General features: G+C 36.9%; 1 protein-coding gene across 20 annotated transcripts in view; it reads right to left on the reverse strand.

Annotated features, from left to right (window-relative positions):
• The window catches only part of RIF1 (replication timing regulatory factor 1), a 162079-nt gene that overhangs the window by 96485 nt on the left and 52228 nt on the right, over positions 1-13366 (reverse strand). For 16 of the 20 annotated variants that reach the window (XR_010122481.1, XR_010122482.1, XR_010122487.1 and 13 more), the window contains exons 27-35: positions 13182-13333; positions 12124-12204; positions 11980-12034; positions 8340-11570; positions 6300-6446; positions 5897-5974; positions 5692-5807; positions 4584-4737; positions 345-453 (exon numbers count right to left, since the gene is read on the reverse strand). Coding sequence is in view for 3 of the 20 variants with exons in the window: in XM_063646036.1 (XP_063502106.1) it covers positions 345-453; positions 4584-4737; positions 5692-5807; positions 5897-5974; positions 6300-6446; positions 8340-11570; positions 11980-12034; positions 12124-12204; positions 13182-13333 (4123 nt within the window). In the remaining 17 variants the exon portion in view is untranslated. The remainder of the gene's footprint in view (positions 1-344; positions 454-4583; positions 4738-5691; positions 5808-5896; positions 5975-6299; positions 6447-8339; positions 11571-11979; positions 12035-12123; positions 12205-13181; positions 13334-13366) is intronic. The other 4 variants (XR_010122484.1, XR_010122485.1, XM_063646039.1 and 1 more) reach the window with 1 other exon arrangement.

Consider the following 13366-nt stretch of genomic DNA (forward strand, 5'->3'; position numbering starts at 1 on the left):
GCCACCATGCCCAGCCCACGACAGCTTATTATTCTGTGCTATTCTCATAGATTATTCTGTGCTATTAAAGAAATTTAAAAATGGGTAGACTACTTCATTTATTAATAGAACTAGAAGAGAAAGCATATAGTTTAAATCCTTGAGACCTTGATGGAGAAGTTGACAAGAAAAACAAGTAGACACATTTGATGTCCAATCAATTAGTTTTTCATATAGTTCAAATTAAACAAAATAATTGTTGAAATAATAAGGCATGGTCAAATTAGACTAAAAAAATAACAAAATATTTCAAGAAAGTCAGCTGATCTTCTAAATAAAATTATCCCACTTTTGCTAAAATATACCTGAGGCAAGTCTTTCTTCATCAGGTGACAGAGATTTATTTTCTATTCCATTTACTGTTTTTTCAGAAATATCAAAAACTGGAATCTCTTCTAGTCCACGAGTCTTCACCTTGATTACAGTTGGAGCAAAAAAAAGGGAAAACAAAACAAAACAAAAAAAAAAACAACAAATTGAAATTTACTTTTAATAGGAGTAATAGTACAAACACTGGAAAACATTGCGTAGAACCTATGTTCTACCACCCATCACAATTAAGCGCTAATACTGCTAAAAAAGTAGGTTCCAACTACACAAAATAAAGCATTACAAAGTATTTCCTCAAAGAGAGGGTTAGAATTTAACAATATTTAATAATGGTTTTCTCAGGAAATATAGCCATGGCAGCTAAGAAAATTACATTCTATTTCCCAAGTTCAAGAATACGGTATAAAAAAAGTCTATACCAGAGATTTCCAAGCTTAAATAAAACACAGAATTTAAAAAAAAACAACACACGATTTTCTGGCTGGGTGCGGTGGCTCACCCCTGTAATCCCAGCACTTTGGGAGGCCGAGGTGGGTAGATGACTTGAGGTCAGGAGTTCAAGACCAACCTGGCAAACAAAGTGAAACGCCCCCTCTACTAAAAACACAAAAATTACGGTGCCTGTAATCCTAGCTACTCGGGAGGCTGAGGGAGGAGAACTGCTTGAGTCCAGGAGGTGGAAGCTGCAGTGGGCCGAGATCACGCCCCGCCCCTGAACTCTGGCCTGGGTGACAGTGACACTGTATTTAAAAAAAAAAAAAAAAAAAAAATACAATTTTCTTAAGTGTTCCTAGGACCTATGGACCACTGATTGAGAAAATACTAAGTTCAGAAAGTTAACTTTCTGAAAATAATAAGTTCAGTAACCATATGACTCAACAATTCCACTTCTAGGTATATATACGAGAGAAATGAAATCATCTATCCATATAAAAACTTGCAGACATAGCAGCATTATTTGTAATAGCAAATGGTGGAAACAACCCAAATGTCTGTCAACTGGATAAACAAAATGTGGTATATGCATATAACGGATATTATTCAACCAAAAAAAGTCCAGGACCAGACGGATTCACAGCCGAATTCTACCAGAGGTACAAGGAGGAGCTGGTACCATTCCTTCTGAAACTATTCCAATCAATACAAAAAGAGGGAATCCTCACTAACTCTTTTTATGAGGCCAACATCATCCTGATACCAAAGCCTGGCAGAGACACAACCAAAAAAGAGAATTTTAGACCAATATCCTTGATGAACATTGATACAAAAATCCTCAATAAAATACTGGCAAACCGAATCCAGCAGCACATCAAAAAGCTTAAACACCATGATCAAGTGGGCTTCATCCCTGGGATGCAAGGCTGGTTCAACATATGCAAATCAATAAACGTAATCCAGCATATAAACAGAACCAAAGACAAAAACCACATGATTATCTCAATAGATGCAGAAAAGGCCTTTGACAAAATTCAACAGCCCTTCATGCTAAAAACTCTCAATAAATTAGGTACTGATGGAACGTATCTCAAAATAATAAGAGCTATTTATGACAAACCCACAGCCAACATCATACTGAATGGGCAAAAACTGGAAGCATTCCCTTTGAAAACTGGCACAAGACAGGGATGCCCTCTCTCACCACTTTCTATTCAACATAGTGTTGGAAGTTCTGGCCAAGGCAATGAGGCAAGAGAAAGAAATAAAGAGTATTCACTTAGGAAAAGAGGAAGTCAAATTGTTTCTGTTTGCAGATGACATGATTGTATACTTAGAAAACCCCATCGTCTCAGCCCAAAATCTCCTTGGGCCGATAAGCAACTTCAGCAAAGTCTCAGGATACAAAATCAATGTGCAAACATCACAAGCATTCATATACACCAATAACAGACAAACAGAGAGCCAAATCATGAGTGAACTCCCATTCACAATTGCTTCAAAGAGAATAAAATACCTAGGAATCCAACTTACAAGGGATGTGAAGGACCTCTTCAAGGAGAACTATAAACCACTGCTTGACAAAATGAAAGAGGACACAAACAAATGGAAGAATATTCCATGCTCACGGATAGGAAGAACCAGTATCGTGAAAATGGCCATACTGCCCAAGGTAATTTATAGATCCAATGCCACCCCCATCAAGCTACCAATGACTTTCTTCACAGAATTGGAAAAAACCACTTAAAAGTTCATATGGAACCAAAAAAAGAGCCCGCGTTGCCAAGCCAATCCTAAGCCAAAAGAACAAAGCTGGAGGCATCATGCTACCTGACTTCAAACTATACTACAAGGCTACAGTAACCAAAACAGCATGGTACTGGTACCAAAACAGAGATATAGACCAATGGAACAGAACAGAGCCCTCAGAAATAATACCACACATCTACAACCATCTGATCTTTGACAAACCTGACAAAAACAAGAAACGGGGAAAGGATTCCCTATTTAATAAACGGTGTTGGGAACCATTTATTGGCTACTACTACTGGCTAGACATATGTAGAAAGCTGAAACTGGATCCCTTCCTTATACCTTATACAAAAATTCAAGATGGATTAAAGACTTAAATGTTAGACCTAAAACCATAAAAACCCTAGAAGAAAACCTAGGCAATACCATTCAGGACATAGGCATGGGCAAGGACTTCATGTCTAAAACACCAAAAGCAATGGCAACAAAAGCCAAAATTGATTAATGGGATCTAATTAAACTAAAGAGCTTCTGCACAGCAAAAGAAACTACCATCAGAGTGAAGAGGCAACCTACAGAATGGGAGAAAATTTTTGCAATCTTCTCATCTGACAAAAGGCTAATATCCAGAATCTACAAAGAATTATTCAACCTCAAAATGGAAATTTTTGAGGATAAACCTTGAAAACATTATGCTACGTGAAAGAAGCCAGTCACAAAAGATCACAAGTTGTATGACCCCACTTTTATGAAATATCCAGAATAGGCAAATCTATAGAGGAAAAGTAGGCATTGGCTGGGCAGTGGAAATGAGGACTGATAGCTAATGGGTCAGTGTTTCTTCTCTGGGTGATAAAAAAAGATTCAAAATTAGATCATGGGGAATATTATTTAACTCTGTGAATATATTAAAAACTAACTGCACACATAGGGTAGGTGAATTTTACACGATGTAAATCATACCTTAATCAAGTTGTTAAATAAAAACTAATTCTCATAGACTTTCCCAAGACCCATGGAAACTGAGTAAGAAAATACTTTAGAAACTAAATTCAATCTGTGAGACAGAAAATTACTAGTAGTTTTGGTTTTCTCTTATGAGTAACCAGTTAACGAATGTTTAGAAGATCACAAATACGTTAATATAAAATCAAGGACCTTCAAGAATACAGCAGAAGTCTTCAGCGGCTGGCAAACCCCAGGTCTGAGAAATTCTGATTCAGAACACTGCTTATTCTATTTTTCATTTATTCAAGACTTCTGATACAGGTTGAGTATGCCTTCTCCAAAAATGGAAACTATTTTGGATGGAATGGAATCCAAAATTTGAAGCTTTTTGAGCACTGACATGATGCCCAAATGCTCTAATGAGCGTTTTGGATTTCCAGATTAGGGCTGCTAAACTGGCAAGTAGCTGCATAATGCAAATACCTCAAAATTGAAATAAATCTGAAGTCCAAAACATTTCTGGTCCTAAGCAATTCAGATAAGGAATACTCAACCTGTAGTGTCAATGGATAGAGGGTCTCTGAATGTGCTTCAGTAGTCTGTGAATCCTTCTGAAATTATATACAAAATTTTCTGTATAGTTTTATAGCAGGGAAGAATCTTAGCTTTCATCAGAATCTTGAAAAATGCCCATGACCCAAAATGTTCATGTGCACAATACTGACAAAAATGAAAAATAAGAAAAATAAGTCACAAATGTGGTAGGCATCAAAATCAAAATACTGTGACCTACAAATCTGTATGGTTTTGGTAGATGTTTCGATTTTAACATCTAGGTTTTAGCAGTAGCAGCCATGGAATCAAATACGGAATGGTGGAAATGAAAGAGAGAAGGGGATGAACAGAATTCAAAGAGAAAACAATTTAAAAATTTATCTGAGGTGCAAGGCATAAAGACAGTACAAAATAAATGAATCAATTTGCCTGTGCCATTATGAAGTGATCTTTTAACAAACTTCTGTAACTGTACTGTTAAATCATTTATTAATATACATCGTAGCTAACATCTAAGTTTTTACCTGCTGCTCATGATATATTCTGAGAGCCTTTTTTACATTGGACACTTTTGGAGAACGGATAGGAAGAGTTTTTATTTCAGATGCTGTAAGAGTACTCAAATCACCAATAGTTTTTATATTCTTAGCTCTAATGAGTTGTCCCAGGCCTCTCGCCCTAAACAAAACAGAAACAGGAAATTATAACTATACAGTTTTATTTATATGCTATTTGCAAGAGTTTATCCAGTTGAATTTCCCCATTTAAGCTCAATCATAACTGAGGTTAGTCCACAGTGAAGACAGGCACATGTATGTGTAATTTAAAACAAAATTCGAATCTGATGTGTATGTCTGGAATAAGCAATAGTACTGGCAACTGAATGAGCCCATTGCATGCCTTGTGCTTCTACATACATCTCATTAATAGATAATTCTTAAGTATGCATAATCCCCTCTCCAACTTTAATCAGAAATGGACTTGGTATGTCTGATACATATTACTGAATCATTAAATTCCTCAGAGAAGTTTAAGAATACTTCATCTCCTATTGGGGATTATGCTATGACAGGGCAGCTTGATAATTCAATTAAAGAGAAACTATCTCAAGGCATCACAAACTACCTGTAATAATTCTTTTAATCAAGATATAGTGAACGATCTACACACACGCATTTAAGTTTCCAAGACTTAAAACATCAAGGAAACAAACTTCTAATTAGAAACAAAACAAAACAGCTGATGAACAAGTTTTATATATGTAAGTCTCATGCTTCTTCCATGTGATGACTTAATAGCTGTGTGGTTTTGTTAACTTATCTTTGTAAACTTCATCCTATAAAGTAGAAATGATATTCATATTCCTCATAAGGTTTATATTTGGATTAAACAAGATAATGGATATAAGGGTTCAATGCAGCACCTGAAATATTATGCATACATCTTACTATATTAAATGTTTTTCATATTGCCTTATCTGGCCTACCTTCTCAGTTGCATTTTTATTTAAAAAATAAACTGTGTGTGAGGAGTACATGCCAATCAATTCTAAACATGAGAACCAAGCATTCAGGTAAGTCCTCTTAAATAAGTGGCATCTTGGAATATAAGCAAGCCTAAATAACCACTTACCACATGTTTGATGTAATCTGAGGTAAAATGATGTCAACTGGTGCCACACAGTTCACCAATGCTGGGTAAACACTTTCTGTTGGGCATGGTATGGATTCTCTGGCCATTTCTGAAATCTTAGAATAAATTTCAGAAGCTGTTACACAGAGGTCAACTGACTGAACGTGAAAATATAAAGTGACATGAAAACTAAAGCACTTCTTACTAAACACTTCTTTGAGCTCTTAAATTTAGGGCTACGTGATCCTGGGGACAGAAATCCTTTGGCTGAAGTGGTATTATGCTAGATAGAAGAAAGGAGAGAAAAAAATACTCAGAACCCTAGATGACTATAATTTTACAATTTTTACAACTTAGACTGCAATCATTTCTTTAAAATTTCAAAAAACATAAAAAGAGTAATCTAGTACCTAATCAATTACTTGCTGGATCATTACTGCCTCTTACCACCTCTTCTCTTCCTTTCTGCTTACCATGTAGCAGACAAAAGAATGTATTTTAAACTAAGGAAGAAGTTTTTCACATATATAGTTCATTTTATGACACATCATGTACATGTAATTCTGTGTCGGTATACATATATGTATATTTTAAAGCCTATAGCTTACCTTAGATTGTGCAGTAGGAGAAGTTTTAACACTTTTTCCTATGGGAGAACTATTTGAAGAATGGGACCTAACAATAGAGCACCGTCTATCAATGTCATCTGCCAATCCTGCTTGGTATATTGGATCTGCAAAGGAGACACGGCGAACCTGAAAACACAAGTCAGGATTTTACTTAACAAAACTAAAGTTTTTAAAAAATTACACCATAAATTTTCATTATGAGGTTACCCAAAAACAGAATGTGGGTTTAGAAAATTTATTTCACTAGAAGTCAGCTGCACAGTTCCCAGCGACTGCCTTCACAGATCATATTAACTCAATACCACAATTCATTCTAATTTTCTGTATTTTAAACTGTCTCTGCATAATACCAAAGATGGTGAAAAAGGCACAGTAGCAAAAAGTTAACGAAGCCACATGTGGCAGTTAAAAGTGTATGATCTGATTCTAGTAACTTTATGGGATTACCAGACTAGAAAGATGACTGATGTAAAAACAGAAATAGGCCAGGCGCAGTGGCTCACGCCTGTAATCCCAGCACTTTGGGAGGGCGAGGTGGGGGGATCACGAGGTCAGGAGTTCAAGACCAGCCTGACCAACATGGTGAAACCTTATCTCTACTAAAAATACAAAAATTAGCCGGGCTTAGTGGCACATGCCTGTAATCCCAGCTACTCAAGAGGCTGAGACAGGAGAATCGCTTGAATCCGGGAGGCAGAGGCTGCAGTGAGCCGAGATTGTGCCACTGCACTACAGCCTGGGCGACAGAGTGAGACTCCATCTCAAAAAACAAACAAACGAAACAAAAAACAAATAACTTAATCTCTAGATTCTCAGCAGAAGAATTTTCAGTGTATCTTGCAAAGTTTAGACACATGAATAACAGGAACAGGGATTTTGAAGGAACATTTTTTTTATCTTTTTTTTTTTTTTTTTGAGACAAGTCTCACTCTGTCGCCGGGCTGGAGTGCAGTGGCACAATCTCAGCTCACTGCAAACTCTGCATCCTGGGTTCAAGAAATTCTCCTGCCTCAGCCTCCTGAGTAGCTGTAACTACAGGTGTGTGGCCCCATGCCCAGCTAATTTTTGTATTTTTAGTAGAGACGGGGTTTCTCCATGTTGGTCAGGCTGGTCTTGAACTCTCCACCCTCAGGGGATCCACCCGCCTTGGCCTCCCAAATCCCATGCCTGGGATTACAGGTGTGAGCTACCGAGCCTGGCCGAAGGAACACTTTCAAAGTGTGTTTGTTGAAGGCAAAAAACAAGGTGTCATGTCTATATACTTACGCTTGTATATCTAAAATGTATTCTACAATGAATAGCAGGTTCAAGTTCAAAATTAAGGAATGCCAACATCATACCTTTTCAGGACATCTATTTTGTTAAGCAGAAGACAAATTGAGTTACGTAAGTACATTTAACTTTTCCTATTTTTTTTATTCATTCATTCAACGAACTATGTGCAAGGCACAGGGCCTGAAGCTAAAGCAGATATATAGATAATCCATCTTTTCTAAAGTAAAAGATCTATAATTGAGCTGAGGAAATGGGGACATAAATAACTAAAAATAAGATAACATCTACAAGTTGATGAAGGCAAGAGATTTTTTAATTAGGTATGGTCTGGAACATGTATGTAAAACGTAAAACAGCATAATGTTCCGACACATGACAACTACTAAATCTGCTTTATCAATGGCAGTGTTGCCTGCATTCCTAAATCAGTTTCCTCATATGATATTATGGTATGGGGAGCAGAAAAGATGCTAGGAGCCTTATTAATTTTGCCAAAGGTGAACAATGTGCACAGTTGCAAAAAGATCTTTAGTGTTCTAAAACGAAAGACTTATCTAAAAGGCCTCAGTCTCCTTTTTTCGAAATCTTTTTTCTACCTAACTTTTCCCTAGCAACCATTATGGTAAATAATCAAATGAGTGGCCATATAATTGTAATATTTTGTCATTCACCAGAGGTCACTGCATGGCCAAAATATCCCAACCAAACACTGGGTTCCTTAATATTCAGCCTCATTCCCCTTACCTTATTAACAGGTGATGAGATTTCATCTTCTTGGGATCTTTTTAGTCCTCTCTTTAAAATGCTCGTAGATGGAGAAGCCAAAGGAGACCAGACACAGCGTGTCTGCATGCCACTAGGACTGTCATTTGCTGACACAAGTGAAGGATCAAGTTCCCTTAGTTTTTGAGGAGATGCATTATTGTCTCCTATTATTAGTTCAGAGATAGCTGTTCCAGATGTCAGAGACTGTGATGGTTCCTCCACTTTCTCTGAAGTATGGTGATCTTCCTGTAAAATATCACTTTCCATTACCATTTGATTGTTATCTAATTTTTCTTCAGATTTACTACACTCAGTATTTGTTTCAGTTTTATTAGCGTCAATGATTCCTTCTTCAATGCTCATTTCAACTGTGTCACAAACAAAGTTGTCCATTTCTGCAGTCAACATTTTTGTTTCAGCTTCATCAGGCTTTGAGGTTTTGGTAGTTATGCCCTCATTCTCTGTTTCACCATCATGGCCAGTTTCAGCCTTCACCTCGCCAATCATCATTTCTTCATAATTTTTCATTTCAGTATTCGTTTCTTCAGATGAGTATGGATCAGATACATCATTTCCTCCATCTAGTTCCCCAGTTGCTGTTTGTTCAGAAATCTCAGTTTGAGCACTCAATTTTACAGGTGTAGTATTATCAGAAAGACTAATATCTGAATTAAATTCCTCAGTTGTTACTTCTTTGGCATTCAGTTTAGCTGTGTCTGCTTTAGAGTCATCATTTCTTTTATTTTCTATTGCTGCTTCTTCAGAAATACCACTTTTGGTTCTCTCTTGTTCATAGAAGCTAGCTTCATTTCCTACATCCAATTCCATAGTTTTTGCTTTCTCTAGATTGGATTCTGTTACTTTACATGCATTTCCTTCAACAGTAACATTCTCTAGACTCAGTTCCATTTTTGGGGTTTCTTCTGGTTTTTCTTCTTTTGTCTCCAAAGATTCCCGTGAAACATTTTTCGAGTCTCCTAAACATGGGCCAACAGTTTTAAAATTTTCATTAGGTGACTCTTGGCTTTCAAGAGACATTGCTTCACTAGAATCCATATCACAAGTTTCCTCTCTAAAGTTTACTATTCCAGAAGGAAGAGATTCTTGCATAGTGTTTTCTTTTGATTTGGTTTCAGAAATAATTAATGAATCATTAATGGTATCATCCTCTTTGAGACCCAAATGAAAATTCATACTATGATGTTCATCTAAAAATTGTCCTTCAGAACATGGATTAGCTTGAGAAGTTTCTGATGTGCTTACAGGTGCTTGTACATCTGCCTTTTTTGTTTCACTAATCTCTACATCATTATTTTCTGTATTCTTTATCCCGACGAGTGACTTTTCCTGAGGTTGTGATTTTTCCCCACAGCAATCACAACCTTTAGATCTCCTCACCCTCCTACTTCTCTTGTGTTGGCATTCAAGTGTTTGAAAAGTTTTTTCTGAAAGTGAAGAAATATCTGACATCCCTATTTTTGAAGATTCTCCCAAACTACAATTATCAAAAGAGTCTCGCTTATGTAATCTCTTAATGGCATTTCTAGTCCTTAGATTTGATTCTGGCACAGGTAGACTTGTAAAGGAATATTCTGCATATTTGCTAGTTTCATTTTTTTCCTCACATGCATTTGGTAAATCATCAGGAACTTGCAACAAATCTGAAGTTACTGTAGAATCCTGACATATTACAGTACTACTTTCATCTTGTTTTTCACAAATCTGAGGTTTTATGCTTCCATCTTCTTCAGAACTTACTTTACAATCATGTGACTGATTTTCAGCTTTTATACATTCCTGTTTCACCACTTTCTCTTCTTGATCTTGAATGTCAACACTTTCGTTGCTTTTGTTTTTCCATTTTCCAGATCTCTTCTTCCTAGAACCTTCTTCTTTTGCCTCCGAACTATCAGATTCTGAGTTTTCAATGCTGGAAAGCAAACCCTGAGATGCTCTTCTTGTTTGATATCGTGTTCGGCCTCTGACTAGTTTCTCAGAGGACTTATCTACAATGTCCTGGGTACCATCCCCCTCAGACTTAATGTTCTCAGGGTCTGCCTTTTTTTTATTTTGTTCAGTTTCTGCATTAGCACTAGTTTCCCCAAGAGTCTTCTCATGTAAATTACTTCCTTTCTCAATTAAACTCTCCTGTAGAGTTTGTTCAGAAATCAGTTTTTGTTTAGGTAACACATCATCTTTTATATGCAATGGACTCTTCTGAAGAGGTTTTTCTTCTTCCTTACGTCGTTCCTTTTTTTGATGATTATTTTCCTTATCTTGGCTTTCAGTGGTAGACTCTACTACTTCTGAACGTCGCCTTGAAGACCGTCTAAGGGTTTTCTGATTTGGAGTTATCTGAACTTGACTATCCTCATTTACCATTTGATCTGCTGATATTACTACTGGGGGTGTATTTTCTTTGGATTCCAAATTAATTTCTACATTTTTCTCCTCTACAGTATTAGTTTCCAATAATACAGCATTTTCCATTGTTGTTGCTTTAAGCTTTGTATTGTCATGCTCCACTGCAGATTCAGAAAGATGAACCTGATTATCTGACACACATTCTGTTTGATTAAGCAAACCAGGTGGGTTATTTTCTAAGACTACAATGCCTTCAATAGATTCCTCAGTATTTTTCTCCGGCTCAGATCTCATTAAGGGCTTAGACCTTTTATTCCCTGTTTGTTCAGCTTTACCAGCTCTCCGGCTTGATCTCTTAGTTCCATTCACTATTTTTTCAGAATCAGATTTTGAAAAAGTCCCTTCTCTTTGCTTTGCTTTTGGTAGAAAATCTGTTTTAATCATGGTTTCCTGGTTGTTTTTCACTGTAACAGTTGATGAAATATTATTCAAGGGGGATGGACTAAAAGGTCTATTTTCTGAACCATCAAACTTCTCCAAAGTAATAAAGGTTTGCCTCCGACTTGTAGGGTATGGGGGAGTTCCAGCAACAGTGGTATTAGAAACTGAACTACTGCTGACAACGCAAGAATTTTCTGTACTAGATGCACATTCAATTGATGTTTTCTTTGATGAAATTAAAGCTTTTTTTCTGTCATCATTATTACTGTTCGACATTTCTGGACTGGTTTTATCAAGAGAACCACACTCATTATTTGAAAGGGAGGCCTTTTCAAGATGTTCATCCATACCACAGTCTTCCGTGGCATCTTGAGGAATGACAATGTCACTGTCCATTTGCTCCTCCTGCACAGAAATATATACATATATATACACACACAGATTAATAACTGGCAAACGAGTTTGACTTTCTGGGAAAACTTTAGTTTTAACTTCGGTAACCCAAAGATAATCACTGACATTCAATATATGGCAACTATTCCCAAGTTAGTGGTAGATGCCTAACAATTTGTGTTCCTAATTGTAAATATTCAAGAAAAGCCAAGTACTTTTATACACACACACACACACACTGACTAGTGTCTGCTGATATTCCGCTAGTATCTGAATGGGAGTTAAAAGGAAATCATAAAATAAATCTACCATAAATCTTAAAATTACTAAAGGGAAGACCTGTAGACATTTCAGCAGTTTAACAGACTGTATAATGGAAGGGTGATTCTAAAAAGCCCAAAATATGAAATGCCAAACATACCGTAATCATCATCTTAGAATCCTCCTTTGGTTTTCTGGATAAAGTAGGAATTTCCCTGAAATAAATATTAGTAAGAATATTGTTTTTATAATTATTTGAAAATGAATAAAACAGACATAAAAGTTTGATGGCTTCTGTACTTACATAGGCTCTTCCTGACTATCCTGAGTAAATAAGGTATCTTGAGAAACATCCAGATTATTATACATGGCAGGAATATCACACCTGAAAAAAACTGTATATAAGTAACTTCAAACACCGGATGATATTCTTACAATTAGAAATTAAACTTATGGCCAGGTACGGTGGCTCACGCCTGTAATCCCAGCACTTTGGGAGGTTGACGTGGGTGGGCTGCTTGAGCTCAGGAGTTCAAGACCAGCATGGGCAACATGGCAAAATCCTATCTCTACAAAAAATAAAAAATTAGCTGGGCATGGTGGTGAGCATCTGCAGTCCCAGCTACTTGGGAAGTTGACGCGGGAGGATCACTTGAGCCCAGGAGGCAGAGACTGCAGTGAGCAGAGATCATGCCACTGCACTCCAGCCTGGGTAACAAAGAAAGACTCTGTCTCAAAAACATAAAACATAAAAAGAAAAGAAACTTACAATTCTACTAAATTGTTATAAAATCATGACCCAAATGCATATTTCCCAGATATTCCATCAAACTGTCTTCCTCTCCCAATCTACCTCAGAGAAGAAATTCAGTTTATAAATATTTGGTAGGTTACTAGGTAGCTTTATACATTATGAAATGCATTTATGTACAGTATAACTTCTGGCATTAAAATTTAGTACACGTGGCTGGGCCTGGTGGCTCACACCTGTAATCCCAGCACTTTGGGAGGCCAAGGCGGGTGGATCATGAGGTCAGGAGATCAAGACCCTCCTGGCTAACATGGTGAAACCCCATCTCTACTAAAAGTACAAAAAAATTAGCTGGGTGTGGTGGCACACGCCTGTGGTCCCAGCTACTAGGGACGCTGAGGCAGGAGAATGGCGTGAACCCGGGAGGCAGAGCTTGCAGTGAGCCGAGATGGCACCACTGCACTCCAGCCTGGGCAACAGAGCGAAACTCCGTTGTCAAAAAAAAAAAATTAGTACACATATTTTAGTTCTAAACACAAAGTTACAGTTTTCTTGCATGAAATCTAAGCCTGAACACCAAATACCCAACTCAAAATAAAAGGCCTACAAACCGCTTTGTTTTGAGAACTTCTTTTTGATGATCAGTTAATATTCTTTCCTTTGCATCTTTTCCTTCTGGAGGTATAAACACAAAGTCAGTAGACTTTTCCTCTTCCAAAAGAATTTCACTCTTTACTTTTAAAGATGAAGATTCAAGTTTCAGCTGCAGATGTGAAAAAATAAACAAATGTACATT

Source organism: Symphalangus syndactylus, chromosome 9, assembly GCF_028878055.3.
Source record: "Symphalangus syndactylus isolate Jambi chromosome 9, NHGRI_mSymSyn1-v2.1_pri, whole genome shotgun sequence".
NCBI lineage: Eukaryota > Metazoa > Chordata > Mammalia > Primates > Hylobatidae > Symphalangus > Symphalangus syndactylus.